The 17,046-nt window shown below is 43.4% G+C and overlaps 1 protein-coding gene across 1 annotated transcript in view; it reads right to left on the bottom strand.

Moving 5' to 3' along the window:
• Nucleotides 1-455: 455 nt before the first annotated feature.
• Nucleotides 456-17,046, bottom strand: part of notch2 (notch receptor 2) — a 43,755-nt gene continuing 27,164 nt past the window's right edge. Inside the window, exons 13-36 of the mRNA XM_077716822.1 lie at nucleotides 16,209-16,442; nucleotides 14,812-14,922; nucleotides 14,508-14,700; nucleotides 14,295-14,440; nucleotides 14,107-14,220; nucleotides 13,099-13,218; nucleotides 12,869-13,021; nucleotides 11,683-11,911; nucleotides 11,376-11,577; nucleotides 11,158-11,311; nucleotides 10,764-10,948; nucleotides 10,550-10,682; nucleotides 9,482-9,733; nucleotides 9,301-9,413; nucleotides 8,159-8,679; nucleotides 6,512-6,853; nucleotides 6,292-6,434; nucleotides 6,019-6,223; nucleotides 5,426-5,516; nucleotides 5,197-5,350; nucleotides 4,797-5,119; nucleotides 3,779-3,926; nucleotides 3,590-3,687; nucleotides 456-3,211 (exon numbers count right to left, since the gene is read on the bottom strand). Coding sequence (XP_077572948.1) covers nucleotides 1,844-3,211; nucleotides 3,590-3,687; nucleotides 3,779-3,926; nucleotides 4,797-5,119; nucleotides 5,197-5,350; nucleotides 5,426-5,516; nucleotides 6,019-6,223; nucleotides 6,292-6,434; nucleotides 6,512-6,853; nucleotides 8,159-8,679; nucleotides 9,301-9,413; nucleotides 9,482-9,733; nucleotides 10,550-10,682; nucleotides 10,764-10,948; nucleotides 11,158-11,311; nucleotides 11,376-11,577; nucleotides 11,683-11,911; nucleotides 12,869-13,021; nucleotides 13,099-13,218; nucleotides 14,107-14,220; nucleotides 14,295-14,440; nucleotides 14,508-14,700; nucleotides 14,812-14,922; nucleotides 16,209-16,442 — 5,732 coding nt within the window. The 3' untranslated portion in view covers nucleotides 456-1,843. The remainder of the gene's footprint in view (nucleotides 3,212-3,589; nucleotides 3,688-3,778; nucleotides 3,927-4,796; nucleotides 5,120-5,196; nucleotides 5,351-5,425; nucleotides 5,517-6,018; nucleotides 6,224-6,291; nucleotides 6,435-6,511; nucleotides 6,854-8,158; nucleotides 8,680-9,300; nucleotides 9,414-9,481; nucleotides 9,734-10,549; nucleotides 10,683-10,763; nucleotides 10,949-11,157; nucleotides 11,312-11,375; nucleotides 11,578-11,682; nucleotides 11,912-12,868; nucleotides 13,022-13,098; nucleotides 13,219-14,106; nucleotides 14,221-14,294; nucleotides 14,441-14,507; nucleotides 14,701-14,811; nucleotides 14,923-16,208; nucleotides 16,443-17,046) is intronic.

Below are 17,046 nucleotides of genomic sequence, written 5' to 3'. Positions count from 1 at the left end.
AAATAAAGGTAATTTATTGAATAATTATTTTATTAAATTATAGTATAAGTAATTGACCTTTACAGGCGAGTGAACGAACTGCACGACAGAAATTGAGTTAAAATAGAATGAATTATTGTAGTATATTTAAAAGTAAAGATTTTACATTGCAAGTAAATACAAAATAGAGTAAAGGAATTAATAATTAATGTATCTTAAACGGGGAGTTTGGCTAAGAAGTATGAATAGACATAACATTTAAAAAAATAAAATGTAAGATAAATAAAGACTTTTAGACGGACAAAGTAATGACGCAGCAAATTCATGCTATCATCAAAGCTAATGGCGCTACAAATTCTATTATTACAAATTCGGTAGTATTTACATTTCATTAAACTAAAAGGACCTTTTGAAAGGGGAAAAATAACAAAGATATTACTATAAAATAAAAGCATGGAGCAATAAAAAGACAATCAGATGATTGGATCTTTTATTCATAAATGAAACATGGTTGACGTTGGTCAACACGAGTTTGAGCTTAGCAAACACGCCCACGACTACTTCATACGAACACTACAAGAAAAGTAACAATTTTTATATACACACCTTCCAAAAAATGAACTCGAGAAGAACATTCTCACGAATCAAGACGATTTAGCACGACGGTTAGCGCGTTCGAGCGTCTTCCTCGTACCTCAAAAAGGATATAAAAACATTTCCAAACATTTTTCCAGGAACAAAAAACACTTGCAAAGTCAGCAAAAACTTTGATTGGTGCTCCAAACTTGGCATATGCGACTAAATAGAGCAGAAAATGATTGCAAGTTAGCACAAAAAGTACATCGTTTTGGAGGAAGAAACATCAAAGAATACAGTTTTTTTTTTCACAATCATTCAACAAGTGCGAACGGTATTCAAATATATAAAAAAAGAGCCTTTATAAAATCTTTGCCAAGTAAAATCTCAGACTTTACGAACAGAATATGCTGCAAAACCAAAAAATAGAAATAAAAATACATAACGTCCATTGAACTTTGCGATTATGATTGTTGGCAACATGCAAAAAAAAAGCTTCAGATCGTCTCAAAAGTAACAGAAAATCCGGGTAATAAACTTGGCCTGGTATTAGAAAAAGTGGTTTCAATGTGAACAGGCGTTTATTTTTAGCATAAATACGATAGCAATTAGCATAATGGAAGTGAAAGATGACTGTTTGCCATTGCATGCTAAGCTAATTTATGCTAAATTGCCTTTAGGAATGACTGTGATTGGTTGTTTTGTCTAATGGAGCCTGGTAATTGGCTAGCCACCATATCAGGGTGTTCCCCAAGTCAGCTGGGGTAGGCTCCAGCACCCCCCGCGGCCCTGGTGATGATAAAGCACTTCAGAAAATGAGATGAGATTATTTTACCAATTTTATAGCACCCCCAAATTGGTTAAAGAATCATTTTTAAAAAATGATTATCCATATTTTTGCCAGTTTTTTTTCAAAATAAAAGGAAAAATCTTTCATTTCTTTCAGAATTTTCCATTTTTTTAAAAATTTTCTTCATTACAATATTCACGTACCCATAATTCTTTGTGCTGGATACATTTGTAAATCCAGACGTGAAAGGGTTAAAGGCAGTTGAGTTTGTTGGTCTATCCATCAATGGCGGAGACAAGTTCATCGCTATAACGGTCCAGGCACTGGGTTTGATTTCTAGCTCGGGGGAGGAAGTTTTGGAAACTGTACCAGTTTTTTAAGTGCAAAGAGAGAAGGCTAGAATTGGGTAAGTGTCCGCCAAGACTCGGTGCGGTTTTTCCTTCCAACCCGCCAGAGGAAGAGACATTCCCGCCGAGTCCAATCCACAGGGGGGTGCTTCTACGCAAACACCTGCCTGCTCCCCAGGCCCGGTGGTGGCGCCCCCTGTGGCGCGGGCGGCGCCAGCTGCGCCTGCTCGGGAATGTGCGTACGGCGTGCAGAAGGGGGCGCCGCGTGGTGGTGGTTGTGGTGGCCGTTCCCCAGCGGGGTGGGGCTGGTGGTGACGTCGGACCAGTCCGAGTTGGAGTGCGGCGAGGACGACGACCAAGGGTCCGGGGATTCCGGCGAAGGCGTCAGGTAGGGGTGCTCGTTGGGGGGTTGCGGCGGGTGGCCTGGGGTGGCGCCTTCCGAGCCGGCCGGGGTGAAGCTGTGCTGGGAGGGCGGCGTCGGGTACTTATCCACCGGGCTGGGCACGGGGGGGTAGGAGGGAAGCGCCGCCCCGCCGTGGTTGATGGCGTGCACGGGGTGGGATAGCCCCATGCTCATCTGCTCGGGCATCGGGTAGAGGAGACCTTGGGCGTGGTGGAGGCGGTTGGGCCCCGCCTGGGGGTTTGGAGGCGGGCCTTGTACGTGGCCCTGCTGGGTTTGCTTCATCAGGGTCTGCCCGCCAACGCCGCCACCGCCGTTGGTGGGCATCATCTGGAAGGTGACGATAGGGGGGAGCTGTTCCCGGCTCATGGTGACGTTCATGGGGGTCAGCATGGGCCCCTGGCCGTGGTGTCGGGGTACCCCGCGGTGGCCGCCGCCCATGGGGTGTTGCAACAGGCCGAAGACGTGGGCGTTGTAGCCGTGTTTGCCAACGCCCACCCAAGATGGCTGCTGTTGTTGTTGTTGTTGTTGGCCCAGCATGTGGCTAACGGGCGGTAGCATGGGTCTGGTTGCAGGACCCGCCCCCAGGGGCGGCGAGGTGGCATTGACCGAACCCCCGGGCGGAGCTTCGCCCCCGTACGAGTGCGGCGATTCCAAGGAGTCGACGGGGGACATGGTGACGGAGCTTTCGGGGATCCCGCCGGCCGCTTTGACTCCGCCCCCCGTGGCGGGACCCTCGCCCCCGGCGGGCTTCTTTCTTCGCTTGGCCTTCACGTCTTTGGGCTCCTTGGCGCCGGAAGCGGCGCCTCCCGCTTTGGCGCCGCCCCGCCGGCTCTTCTTGCCCTGCGGTCCGGGACGCATGCCCATGAAGGCGGCCCCGTTGGCCCCGCACATGACCGAGGAATTCCCGCCCATGTGGCCTGGACCGTTGTGGGGGCTGTGGACCAAGTTGTACTGGTCCAGTAGGCGCACGATGTCGTGGTGCATCCGCTCTTGAGCCGTGTCCCTGGGGAGGCGGTCCAGGTGGTCGGTGATGTCGCGATTGGAGTAGTGGTCCAGGAGAACTTGGGCTGCTTCGAAGCTGCCTTCGCGGGCCGCCAGGAACAGCGGCGTCTCCTCCTGAATGACAAACAGCAGATGATTGGAAGCGGTAGTGGTAGAAAAATGTATTTTGAAAAATGAGTGTTCAACAAATAAAAGATTTAAAGTGTCTATTAGATTCCGAAAGTCGTTTCTGGCCACCATAAAAAAAATCAAGTCTCTACGTTGCATGGTTTGGACAAACGTAGCGTGAGAATCTTAACATACACACCCAGAAATCACGATTTATAAGGAATATAGATAAAAGATGATGATAATACTGTTGTCATAGCGGGAAATTGGGTGGACAAAAGATCCAAAATTATGAGGTAGGACTTTCATAGTGTATATTATATATATATATGTATATACTGCCGTTGACCCCCACTCTACAAAAAGCAGTTTTTGGGAACCCACCTTATTGTCCTGCATGTCTCGGTTAGCTCCGTTCTTCAAGAGCACAAGAGTGGCCTCCACGTTGTTGACGGCCGCCGCCCAGTGAAGAGCCGACTTGCCTGAAAAGAAAATATTCCCAAAATGTTGGTGCCAAGGAAGTTTGAGAACAGAATGAAAATCCATCAAAAATGACGGTTATTTTGGTCTGACCGTGGTCATCCACGGCGTTGATGTCAGCGTGGCAGTGGATGAGTTCTTCCACCATGCCCTCCACGGCCAACCTGGCGGCCAGGACCAGCGGCGTGGTGCCGTCGTTCATTTTGGCGTTCAGGTCGGTGGCGCGGTTGCGGATCAGAATCTACGCGGCCGGGCAAAAAGTGCCAAAGGGGAGAGACAATTGGGTTCAGTTCAGAAAAAATGGAAAAAGAATCTAACAAGGTCATTTTGTAAATAGAGCTACCACTGTATACGTCGGTGGTGGGCCACATTGACTTGAAAAAAAAAGGACTGAAGTATTAAAATACTCATCACTCATCATTAAAGTAAAAAGTATAAAGGACAAAGTAAAGTAAAAAGTATAAAGTACAAAGCAAAGTAAAAAGTATGAAGTAAAAAGTATAAAGTACAAAGCAAAGTAAAAAGTATGAAGTAAAAAGTATGAAGTAAAAAGTATGAAGTAAAAAGTATGAAGTAAAAAGTATGAAGTAAAAAGTATGAAGTAAAAAGTATAAAGTAAAAAGTATGAAGTAAAAAGTATGAAGTAAAAAGTATGAAGTAAAAAGTATAGAGTAAAAAGTATGAAGTAAAAAATTAAGTAAAAGGTATAAAGTACAAAGTATTAAGTGCAAAGTAAAAAGTACATAGTTAGGTAAAAAGTACATAGTTGGGTAAAAAGTAAAAACTATAAAGTACAATGTAAAAAGTAAAGTAAAAAGTATGAAGTACCAAGTAAAGTATAAAGTACAATGTAGAAAGTAAAGTAAAAAGTATGAAGTCCAATGTAAATTTAAAACTATAAAGTAAATTAAAAAGTACAAAGTAAAGTAAAAAGAACAAAGTAAAGTAAAAAGTACAAAGTAAAGTAAAAAGTACAGAGTAAAGTAAAAAGAACAAAGTAAAGTAAAAAGTACAAAGTAAAGTAAAAAGTACAAAGTAAAGTAAAAAGTACAAAGTAAAGTAAAAAGATAGACGTATACATGATAGATGTAATACGGCCGCACTTTCCTACCTGGAAGACTCCCTGCGCATCCGCCGCCACGGCAGCGTGCAATGGCGTCCTCCCCATGTTGTCGTGAGCGTTGGGATCGGCGCCGGCGTCCAGCAGCCGTTTGGCCGCGTCGGCCCTGGCGTAGCGGGCGGCCAGGTGGAGCGCCGTCTCGCCGGTGCGGTCCGTCTGAGCCATGAGCGAAGCGCCCTGCGCGATCAGGTCGGAGATGACGCTGGGCCCGGGTTCGTCGCCGCCGCTCTCCTCCTCCTCCTCGCCCGGGAGCGAGCAGTCGGGACCTCCTCCCCCGTTGCGGAGCGACGCCAACATCAGCGGGGTGAAGCCGTCTGGGAAACATGAGGTCACAACGTTAGCCAGCGCTCCTTAGCGTCCGATATAGGGCCGCCATTTCCCGGGTTCCCACCGGGTCCCTTGACGTTGACGTCCAGGCAGTCCATATCCACGTCGGCTTGGGGCGGAGTCAGGATGACGTCGGCGGCCTTACGGTGTTGGACGGTCCACTCCCTGCGGTCAATCCCTCCGTCCGAAGGCATGGTTAGCAAGGGTTTGTCTTCGTTCTAGCGGAGGTTAAAGCCAGGTGGATGTTAAGGGTGGTACGCCATGGGGGGCGGGGGGCAAATTTTGAGACTCACCCTGGGGATCTTTGCCGGCGGAACCTCGTCGTCCATCCATCTCTGGCCTTGCCGTCCGTCCATCATGGCTCCGTCTTGGCTCTTGAAATTTCTGGGGGGAGAAAAGAAGGGTTTAATTCCTAGTAGAAGTGGGCCATAAACGAATAACGAAGAATTTTTGTCAACAATATTAGAAACTTTCGTTTGAAAAAAAAAAGTGTAATTACAACACTCGCCCACCACGAAGAATGGGGGCGCTGTGGCGAGAGGAACGCTAGTTCCAGACCAACACTCGACGAGAAGAAATGTACTTTTTTTTTTGTATGATAGTAAGAGAGGCTAACACATTGCACAGTAAATTTATGTTTGAAGGCCTATTTATAAAAATAAAGATGTCAAAACTTTTACTATTTAATTTTCATAGTGTAAGGAGGGATTTGTCTTATCTTTATTGTGTTAAAGTAACCTGTAAGCACCTTAAAATGACAATTTAGTGACGCAAATGAACTCCTTCCATTGATAATGATAGTCCAATCCAATTAGACCATGAATGAACCAACCAATGAAAATTGACCTTACTACATGGCATTATTGCTGTTTATTTCCCAACTCACTTCATGTCAAAGTCATCTTGACCGACGGGCTCTCTCCTCTTGTCGTTCTTATTGGCCAAGAAGCCGTCGGGCAGCCACAGGAGGCCATTTTTGTTTTTTCTCTTGGCCGCCAGCATCCCCAAGAACAGGATGAGGAGGATGAGGACCACGGCCACCCCGATCACGTACATGGGGAAGGTGGTCTTCTTGGTGACCGTCAGGTCGCCTGAGGGTTAAAAACGAGGGTGACGTCAAGAGGCGTCGGTCTCGGGGACGGGGGGCGGAGTCACTTACTGTTGACGGACACCAGAGGATAACGCAGGTCGGCCTTGATGTGCGCCGCCGCGATGAAGGAGGCGGCTTCGTTGGTGTTGGAGAAGCACTCGTGGGATTGTTGGGAACATTCTCGGTTGTCGATTTGAAGGTGGACCTTGGAACTGCAGTTACAACGAAACAAATGATTGGTCATCACGAAAGCAAGAGTGTAAAAAGACAAGCGTTCCTCCACCCTTACCCGATAACCTCCCTCTCCATCTCGCGCTTGCTTTTGCCGTTTTGGGAAACCCGCGGCTGGGCGTCGTCGCCGCCGTAGTAGGGGTAGACCATGGGCTCGTTGTTCTCGTCTAGCTTCACCTTCAAATTGGTGTGGAGCAGGGCGCCCAGGGAGCGCAAGAAACCCCGCAAGTCCTTGAGGAGCTCCTTGGGCTGGAGCCGGACCACCACCACAAGGGTGCCGTCGATCACCTTGGCCGGCGTGTCGCCGGCGCAGTCTAGGCCGTCCCAACCACAGGCCTCTGTGTTGCAGCTCTTGTCGCAGACCTGGTCGCCGTAGTGGTCTGGACAGTACTTGTCGTACCTGCAAAATAGCCACTTAAGTGTTGGGTTGAGAACTAGAACTAGAAACCAAAACTCAATCTAAAACTCAATCCAAAACTGAACCCCAAACTCAAACTAAAACTCAACCCCAAACTCAAACTAAAACTCAACCCCAAACTCAAACTAAAACTCAACCCCAAACTCAAACTAAAACTCAACTCCAAACTCAAACTCAACTCCAAACTCAAACTCAAACTAGACCCAAAACTCAAACAAGACCCAAAACTCAAACTCAAATTCAACCTCAACCGAAAATTCAAGCTAAAACTCACCCCAAACTCAACCAAAAATTCAAAATAAAACTCATCAACCAAACTCAACCAAAAATTCAAACTAAAACTCAACCCCAAACTCAACCAAAAATTCAAACTAAAACTCAAACCCAAACTAAACCCCAAACTCAACCAAAAATTCAAACTAAAACTCAACCCCAAACTCAACCAAAAATTCAAACTCAAACTCAAACCCAAACTAAACCCCAAACTCAACCAAAAATTCAAACTAAAACTCAACCCCAAACTCAACCAAACATTCAAACTAAAACTCAAACCCAAACTAAACCCCAAACTCAACCAAAAATTCAAACTAAAACTCAATCCCAAACTCAACCAAACATTCAACCCCAAACTCAACCAAACATTCAAACTAAAACTCAACCAAACATTCAAACTAAAACTCAACCAAACATTCAAACTAAAACTCAACCAAAAATTCAAAATAAAACTCATCAACCAAACTCAACCAAAAATTCAAACTAAAACTCAACCCCAAACTCAACCAAAAATTCAAACTAAAACTCAAACCCAAACTAAACCCCAAACTCAACCAAAAATTCAAACTAAAACTCAACCCCAAACTCAACCAAAAATTCAAACTCAAACTCAAACCCAAACTAAACCCCAAACTCAACCAAAAATTCAAACTAAAACTCAACCCCAAACTCAACCAAACATTCAAACTAAAACTCAAACCCAAACTAAACCCCAAACTCAACCAAAAATTCAAACTAAAACTCAATCCCAAACTCAACCAAACATTCAACCCCAAACTCAACCAAACATTCAAACTAAAACTCAACCAAACATTCAAACTAAAACTCAACCAAACATTCAAACTAAAACTCAACCAAACATTCAAACTAAAACTCAACCCCAAACTCAACCAAAAATTCAAACTAAAACACAACCCCAAACTCAACCAAAAATTCAATCCCAAACAAAAACAACCCCAAACTCAACCAGAAACTCAAACTTCAACTCAATTTCCGACAAGGCCGGTCACTCACTTGCAGGTGCCGGGCGCATTCTCCTGACACTCGAAGCTGTCGAAGAGACAACCGGGGTTGTCGCACTCCTTGTCGCAGCGTCCGTTCTTGAAATAATCCCAGCAAGGCACGCTGGCATTACAGCGCACCCACGGCTGCTTCCAGTTCAGCGAGCAGTCGCCGCCGTCCCACTCGCACTGGTGGTTGTTGCACTGGGTGTCGCACACCTGGTCGCCGGCCTGCTGCGCGCACTGGACGTAGGGGCAGGGCGGAGGACCGGCCGGCGCCGCCCTCTTCTCGCAGTGGCGCCCGTAGAAGTGGGCGGGGCAGCGGCAGCCGTGGCCCTCGCCCATGCAGGTGCCGCCGTTCTGGCAGGGCACCGCGCAGGCGGCTCTGTTCTCGCAGCGCGGCCCGCCGAAGCCCGGCGGGCAGCGGCAGGACAGCTGTCCCGCCGGGGAGTCCACGCAAGTCCCGCCGTTCCTGCAGCGGAGTTTGGCGCAGTTGTAGCCTTCCAAGTCGCCGCAGTTAAAGCCGGTGAAGCCCTAAAAGACCGCAAAATCAGAATGAGAATGAGTAGCGTATTGATCCAAATATAAGACCACCATATTTTTGCATTAAAATAGTCTGGGTCGTCTTACATTCGGGGTCTACACATTGTACCCAGTCACACCACGAGATGGCGCCAGATATCGTTAAAGCAAAACCTGAACACTTTGATTTGTTATTGAAATTTTCTGGTTGTAGCGGTTAATTTACATTTAAAACATGAGAAGACATTCATTTATAAATGATTACACTTTAGTTGACATTTAAATGTTCAGATATTATAAGTTTTTGCATCAGTTGAAAGAGGCAAAACTACATTGTTATAATCAATAGTTTCAGATTTTGTGCCATTCTAAAAATGAAATTTTGTCTTTTTTTCAAAATTGAGTCGAGAGGGGGTCGTCTTATATTCGGGCAAATACAGTGGGACATTTAAAGACTTCCTCAAAATGGAGGGTATGTCTACAGTACCTCAGCCGCGGTTGAGACGTCTGAAGCAAGTGAGAGGATTAAGAAAACCAGGTTAGCTAATGGCTAGCCAATCACAGACAAATGACAGCCAATCCTAGCTAAGATCATGCAATTTAGCATACAATTAGCCTAGCATGCAAACTCACGGGAGGACACGAACAAGTGTAGCCGTGGACCGAGCTCATGTTCATGGAGCAGGCGCCGCTGTTGTGACACGGCTTGGACAGACACAAATCCACCATGGACTCGCAATGGCGACCTTGGAGAAGAGCCGTGAGGGTTAGCGAGCCGTGAGATTACCCGCGCGAATGCCACTTAAAAGCATACCGGTGTATCCCAGACGACAGCGGCACTGATAGTCGTTGTCAAGTTGCACGCAGTCCAAGCTGCCTTGGACGTGGCAGGGGGCGGACAGGCACTCGTTCAGGTCCCCCTCGCAGTGTTCCCCCACGAAACCCGGCGGGCAGGAGCAGGCGTAGCGGCCCACGCCGTCCACGCATTGGCCGCCGTTGAGGCAGCGGGGTTCCCACGAGCCGGCCTTGGGGGCGCAGTCGTCTACGTTGACTTCGCACTGAAGCCCTACCAAATAGGAACATTTATTTATGACTTATATATTGAATATATATTGGTTATAACTTATTTGTCTGCTTTTTTTATTGTTGGTATTAGTGCATTTAGTTTTAAATCTCATTATACAGTCATACCTCTACTTACAAAAGTTGTTGGTTCCAAGTCTTTTTTCATAACTTAAACATTTCGTAAGTAGAAGTGTACTATATATGTAAATTCTCTAATTGGGTCCAGAGTCCTCACACAATTACCAATTAAATCCTTTAAAATGGGTCATAGTGTCTCAATTTTGTATGAAAGATGTGAGGAAATACACATAAATGAGAGAAAATTATAAGGATATGATTTATTAATGTCTTAAAATGAATATAGCATGTGAAAATGTGCCCTGCGCTGCTGAAAATATCTCTGCGAGCCGTTTTAGATGTAATACCCATCTTTGTCCGCCAGATGGCGCTTTACCGGGACAAAAGCAGTCTACTTTTGTAGTACATTTTAGACTTTTACGTGTGCCCTGTGTGTGTGTGAAAAAATGTGCCACATTGCATTTGTAGTTTTTAATTGCTTAATAAGGGGAATTAAAAATAAAATAACGGATAAGGAAATGCATAAATGTTTTGGGGTATTTCGTAATTTTTCGTATTATGAGTCACTCATTTCTATATAAAAAAAAATTGTAACCAAAAACGTTCGTACTTTAGAGGCATTCATAAGTAGAGGTATGTATGATTGTACTTATATTGTCAAGTCATTCAAGTGGAAAACAGGAATGCGCCCCTCCAGACCAGCAGGGGGCAGAAAAAAAACGTTCTTAATATGACTCACCCTGCGTTCCAGGTGGGCAAGCACATGTGAAATGGTTGATGAGATTGATGCACGTTCCTCCATGATGACAAGGCCTCGAGTGGCATTCGTCAACGTCGTATTCGCAGTTCACCCCCTGGTAACCCGCCTTGCACTGCAGAGAAAGTAAAGGCGCGGGTTAAGGACCGCTTTTGGGGGGCGGAGCTTAAAAAAATGGGTACGGTAATGTACTCACGACACATTCGTAGGTGCCCTGGTAGTCCTTGCACGTGGCTCCGTTACGGCAGGGGTTGGACCGGCATTCGTCCACCGTCTCGTCACAGTAGCTGCCCGTGTAGCCGGGTTGGCATTGACACTGGTGGGAGTTACCCACGTTGACGCATCTACCCGCGTTTTTGCAAATGTTCTCCACTTCTGCGCCTAAACATGAGGAATTTATGTCCGTTTTTAAAGGGGGAAATTGGTTGTAAATCGTGTACTTGGAATTTTCTGGTTCCTAATTTGTGTGAATTGACTTAATACGAGTACTTATGGAACAGGTCAACCGTGAAAATCGAGGGAATACTGTTAATATCTCTTTTGGCGGACTGTTGTAGTGGTTGTATAATATCAGGGCAAAAAATACTGACCATTTCTGGCAGCAAAATCCTGGCAAGACATGTTGGGGACGTCGCAATAGAGGCCGGTCCATCCTATTTGACAATGACACGTCCAGGAGGTGGCGGTTTGCGAGCAGGAGCCGCCATTGTGGCATCGTACTTGGCTGCACAAGTTGACAAAGTTCTGCAAAAACAATCAAATGTAAATTATGACTTTAGACCACACAAGACAGAAGGGACGTTTGTACCTGGCAGTTTTGCCCGTTGTAGCCCACAGGACAGGTGCACCTGTAAGTGCCCAAGCCGTCCGTGCAGGTGCCGCCATTTTTACAAGGTTGCGAGTCGCATTCGTTTTGCTCGTACTCGCAGAAGGCGCCGTAGAAGCCGGGGCGGCAACGACACGAGAAGGTGTTAATGTCGTCGACGCAGGTGCCGTTATTCAGGCACGAGCTAGAAAGAGGGAGGAGCGTCAAAAAAAATACACCTTGTTACAGAATCTTTAAGTAATTCTATAAATCGGGTAGTATCCTTGATTTCCAGCGATTTCTCACCCACCTTTCAGTGCATTCTTGGATGTCGTGTTCGCAGAGGATTCCGTCGAAGCCAGCGTGGCACTCGCACACGAAGCTGTTGACGTAATCCCGGCAGATGGCGCCGTTCCAGCAGGGCTGACTGGCGCACTCGTCCATCTCCGTCTCGCAGCGCCCCCCGTCGAAACCGGGGCGGCACTCGCAGGCGAAGCCGCCGACGGTGTCCACGCAGGAGCCTCCGTTCAGGCAGGGGTCTGGAAGGAAGATCTCGCCATTTATTTAAAGTAAACTGGGAAACGTACCAGACTATTTACCACAATATAAAGTGAATGGCTTATATTAAAATTTGTAGCTATATAATGCACACCGGATTATAAGACTCAGTGGTGGTAGTAAGAGTGGTAGTGGTAGTAGTAGTAGTAGTGGTGGCAGTAGTAGTAGTAGTCGTAGTGGTAGTAGTAGTAGTAGTGATGGTGGCAGTAGTAGTAGTAGTAGTAACAATAGGGGATTGTGTAAGACGAAGTAGTAGTAGTTATAGCAGTGGTAGCAGTAGTAGTAGTAGTCGTAGTGGTAGTAGTAACAATAGGGGATTGTGTAAGACGCAGTAGTAGTAGTAATAGTAAATATAGCAGTGGTAGCAGTAGTAGTCGTAGTGGTAGTAGTAACAATAGGGGATTGTGTAAGACGCAGTAGTAGTAGTAATAGTAAATATAGCAGTGGTAGCAGTAGTAGTCGTAGTTGTAGTAGTAACAATAGGGGATTGTGTAAGACGCAGTAGTAGTAGTTATAGCAGTGGTAGCAGTAGTAGTAGTTATAGCAGTAGTAGTAGTTATGGCAGTAGTAGTAGTTATAGCAGAAGCAGTAGTGGTAGTAGTAGTTATAGTAGTAGTAGTAGTGGTAGTAGTAGATATAGTGGTGGTAGTAGTATTTCTAGGAGTCGTAGTAGTATTTATAGCAGTCGTAGTAGTATTTATAGCAGTAGTAGTTATAGCAGTGGTAGTAGTAGTTCTAGCAGTAGTGATAGAAGTAGCAATAGGGGATTGTGTAAGACGCAGTAGTAGTAGTAGAGGTGGAAGTAGTGGTAATTGTAGTAGTAGTAGAGGTGGTAGTAGTGGTATAAGTAGTAGTAGAAATGGTAGATATGGTAGTAGTGGTAATAGTAGTAGGTTCTTCTATCTAGAAGGTATGTAAGAAGGTAAGCGTCAACTTACTGGGCGAACAGTCGTCCACGTCCGTCTGACAGTTGTGTCCGCTGTAACCGGGCTGACATTTGCAAACGTAGCTACCCGGGCTGTTGACGCAATGGCCGCCGTTTCGGCACGGGCTCTTTTTGCACTCGTTGACGTCCTCGCTGCAACGGGGCCCTGCGGCGAGACGTTTCGGTTACCCGGGAGGGAACGCCAACCCGGCCGGAACCGCGGCGTCCAGAAAAAAAAAATACCTTGCCATCCCGCGGGACATCGGCACGTGTAGGAGCTGTAGTCGGCGGTGGGGCGACAGACTCCGCCCCTCTCGCACGGATGCGAAGCGCAAGGAACCAGCTCGTCCTGACAGTTTTCACCTGTTGTGACAAATTATTTAATAATGGTAGAAATAAAACAATGTACATTTATATTTAATTAAAAAAGCAACTATTCAAATACATTTATGGTTGAAATATAATTTTAAAAAAACATTTTATACTTTATATGGGGGATAAACTTATAATAATGCTAATAATGAGAATGCTAATACTAATCATGCTAATAATGATTATGAAATGATAATTGTGATGATAATGATTATGAAGATGATTAAGATGATGATGATGATAATGATGAGTATGATGATGAGTATGATGATGAGTATGATGATGAGTATGATAATGAGTATGATAATGAGTATGAGAATGATTATGGTAATGATTATGATAATGATTATGATCATGATTATGATAATGATTATGATAATGATTATGATAATGATTATGATAATGATTATGATAATGATTATGATAATGATTATGATAATGATTATGATAATGATTATGATAATGATTATGATAATGATTATGATAATGATTATGATAATGATTATGATAATGATTATGATAATGATTATGATAATGATTATGATAATGATTATGATAATGATTATGATAATGATTATGATAATGATTATGATAATGATTATGATAATGATTATGATAATGATTATGATAATGATTATGATAATGATTATGATAATGATTATGATAATGATTATGATAATGATTATGATTATGATAATGATTATGATAATGATTATGATTATGATAATGAAAACGATAATGATAATGATGATAATAATAATAAATAAAAAAGACAATAAAGAAAGTGTCTAAACAGAAAAAAAAAATAATAGCCTTTATATATTTTTATATGACCCTAATATTGAGTTATGATATGATTGAGCACGTTGAAAAACTGACCTGCAAACGGCGGACTGCACTGGCACGTGTAGCCGTTGACCTGATCCAGACAAACGCCTTGATGCAGACAAGGACTGGACGCGCACTCGTCGACATTCTTCTCGCAGTTGAGGCCTGAGCGCAAAGGCGGACGCTCAAACGGGGTCCGGCGGCCACCTCCCACCCCGCCGCGGGCCCCTCCCACCTACCTCGGAATCCCGGCGAGCACTCGCAGGTGTAGCCGTTATGCCGATCCACGCAGGAGCCGCCGTTCTGGCAGGGGTCGGGCCGGCACTCGTCTTTTTCCAGCTCGCAGCGTTGCCCCGCCCATCCGGGTTGGCACTCGCAATGATACCTGGAAGAAGGAAAACGTTGAGGAGACGGTCCCGGGGAAAGAAGCCAGGACTTCCAGACCGGATTACCCGTGCTGGCGCTCCACGCATCGGCCGTTGACGCAAGGCTGCGGCTCGCAGTGGTCCACGCCGGATAGGCAGAGGGGTCCGTGCGTGCTGGGCGGACATAAACAATGGAAGCCATTGATTTTGTCCAAACAGGTGCCGCCGCTCATGCAAGGGTTGGAACTACATTCGTTGATGTCCACGTCGCATTTGAGTCCTTGGCAGGGTGGAGAAGACAAAAATGGGGGATTAAAGATCTTAATTTGGGTGGAAAATAAAAAAAAAATCTACACGATAATGTAGATAAAATGATAAAAAAAAGGGATACCTGTATATCCCGGGGAGCACACACACTTGTACTCATTGATAGCATCTTGGCACTCTCCATACTCGCAGGGGTTGCTAGCACAGTCATCTTCATTCAATTCACAGTTGGCCCCTGTAAGAAACAAAAACAAAAGAAATCAAATGACTTTTAGTTGAGCTACATCAATGGAGAAATTGGAGAAATGCTACTTGCTAACTGGCTCACGCATTTCCGAGCAAAAACACTTTGTATCTACTTATTCATGTTGACTATCTATCTACTTATCTATGTTGACGACTACTCATTTATGATGTTGAGAATTAATTTTTTTTAATGTTGACAACTAATCCATTTTTTAAGTTGACTAATTATTTTTATGTTGACTACTTAGATCAATAATACTAATAATGAATAAACAATAATAAATAATATAATAAACAATAATAAACAATAATAAATAAATAATATAATAAACAATCATAAAGAAATAATATAATAAATAACAATAAATAATAATAAATAAATAACATAATAAATACATAATATTAATTAAATATAATAATAAACAATAATAAATAATATTAATTAAATATAATAATAAACAATAAATAATAATAAATAAATAATATTAATTACAAATAATAATAAACAATAATAAATCAATACTATTAATAAATAATAATAAACAAATGGTATACAAATAGGAAAACTAATGTTTGTTTGTTGTTTTTGTTCACTTTGCTACTTATTTATAATGTTGACTACTTATTATTTATTGATTATTTATTCGTTCTTTTTATTTATTATTTATCTGTCATTTTTTTGGTGTTTTGGGCTACTTATTTATGTTGTTGACTACTTATTATTTATTACTTATTTATTGATTATTTATTAGTTAGTCTATTAATTATTTATCTGTTAGTTTGTTTGTTGTTGTTTTTGCACACCTTGTTTCTTATTTATATTGTTGATTAATAATTATATATTACCTTTTTATTGATTATTTAAGGTTACTATTTATTGATTGTTCATTTGTGTGTTGTTTTGTTGTTGTTATTTGTGCACTTGGTGGTGAAGCTTCAAATGAGAAAAAAGCATGCAATTCAATTTGTTTTAAAAAAAAATCCCCGCCTTGGCCACCAGAGGGCGTTCCAAGACTCCCCAATCAGGAAGCGGAGAAAAAAAATGCCAACAAACCAGTAATTCAGCAAAAAGCAAATTCACTAAGCGTGCGTCACGGCGTGACGAAGCTAACGCACAAGTGAGACTAGAAGGGAAACTTCCGAAAGAGGAACATGACGCGTGAAAGTGAAAAACACCCACACAGTCCTCTTCTAAACTTCTGCTCCATTTTTTTTGGGGACAAGACTAGAACTTTTTGAGGGGGTTGAAAAATATGGTTTACTAATAATACCCACCGGCAGTTCCTGGCGGACAGTTGCACTGGTAGGCGTTGACCAGGTCGATGCAGCGTCCTCGGTTCTGGCAAGGGTTGCTGTGGCATTCCTGGACTTGGATGTTGCAGATGGAACCCACGTAACCCGGTTGGCACTCGCAGGAGAAGGTGGCGATGCCGTCTTTGCAAACGCCGTGGTGGCACGGCTCGGGTTGGCAGTCGTTGATGTTCTCCTCGCAAAGGAGACCCGTGAAACCTACGGAAAAGATGGTGGCAGTCGGTTTACAGGGCAAAAACTCAAGGTCGGGTTGCCGTGTTTGTTTGGAAATGGGAAATACAGTCGTACCTCTACTTACAAAATTAGGTCTTTTTTGCCAACTTGGAAATTTCGTAAGTAGAGGTGTACTTTATATGTAAATTTTGTCATTACTAGCAACTAAATCCTCTTTGAAAAGTGGATCTTGGTGTAAAAAAATCAGGTTAGGGAAGGAAGGATTGGTGATTAGTTTGTTTTTTAGCTTTTTTTTTTTTAAAGAACATGTGATTGATTTTTTTTAAAGAATATATGCAAATTGTGTGTGTTTTTTTTTAAAATGCATAACATTTACATAGTACTTTTTTTAATTGAGAAAATTGCCCTAAAATAGAATTGAAAAATATTAGAATTGATAATGACTTAAATTCCCTATTTTCCCCAAACATAAGTAGTGAATAAATTTAATTTAAACTAATTCTTAAAATGGATAATTCTGAGTTTGACATCTATAATAATCCCATCAAATCAATTCGTTATGGATTCACTACATTTTGACATCACCACCCTCCAAAGATAAAAAAAAATATTTAATTTAGTTTAAAAG

Source organism: Stigmatopora nigra, chromosome 5 (genome assembly GCF_051989575.1).
Source record: "Stigmatopora nigra isolate UIUO_SnigA chromosome 5, RoL_Snig_1.1, whole genome shotgun sequence".
Taxonomy (NCBI): domain Eukaryota; kingdom Metazoa; phylum Chordata; class Actinopteri; order Syngnathiformes; family Syngnathidae; genus Stigmatopora; species Stigmatopora nigra.
Note: the sequence above shows the minus strand (reverse complement) of the source record. Positions and strands in the feature narration are given on the sequence as shown.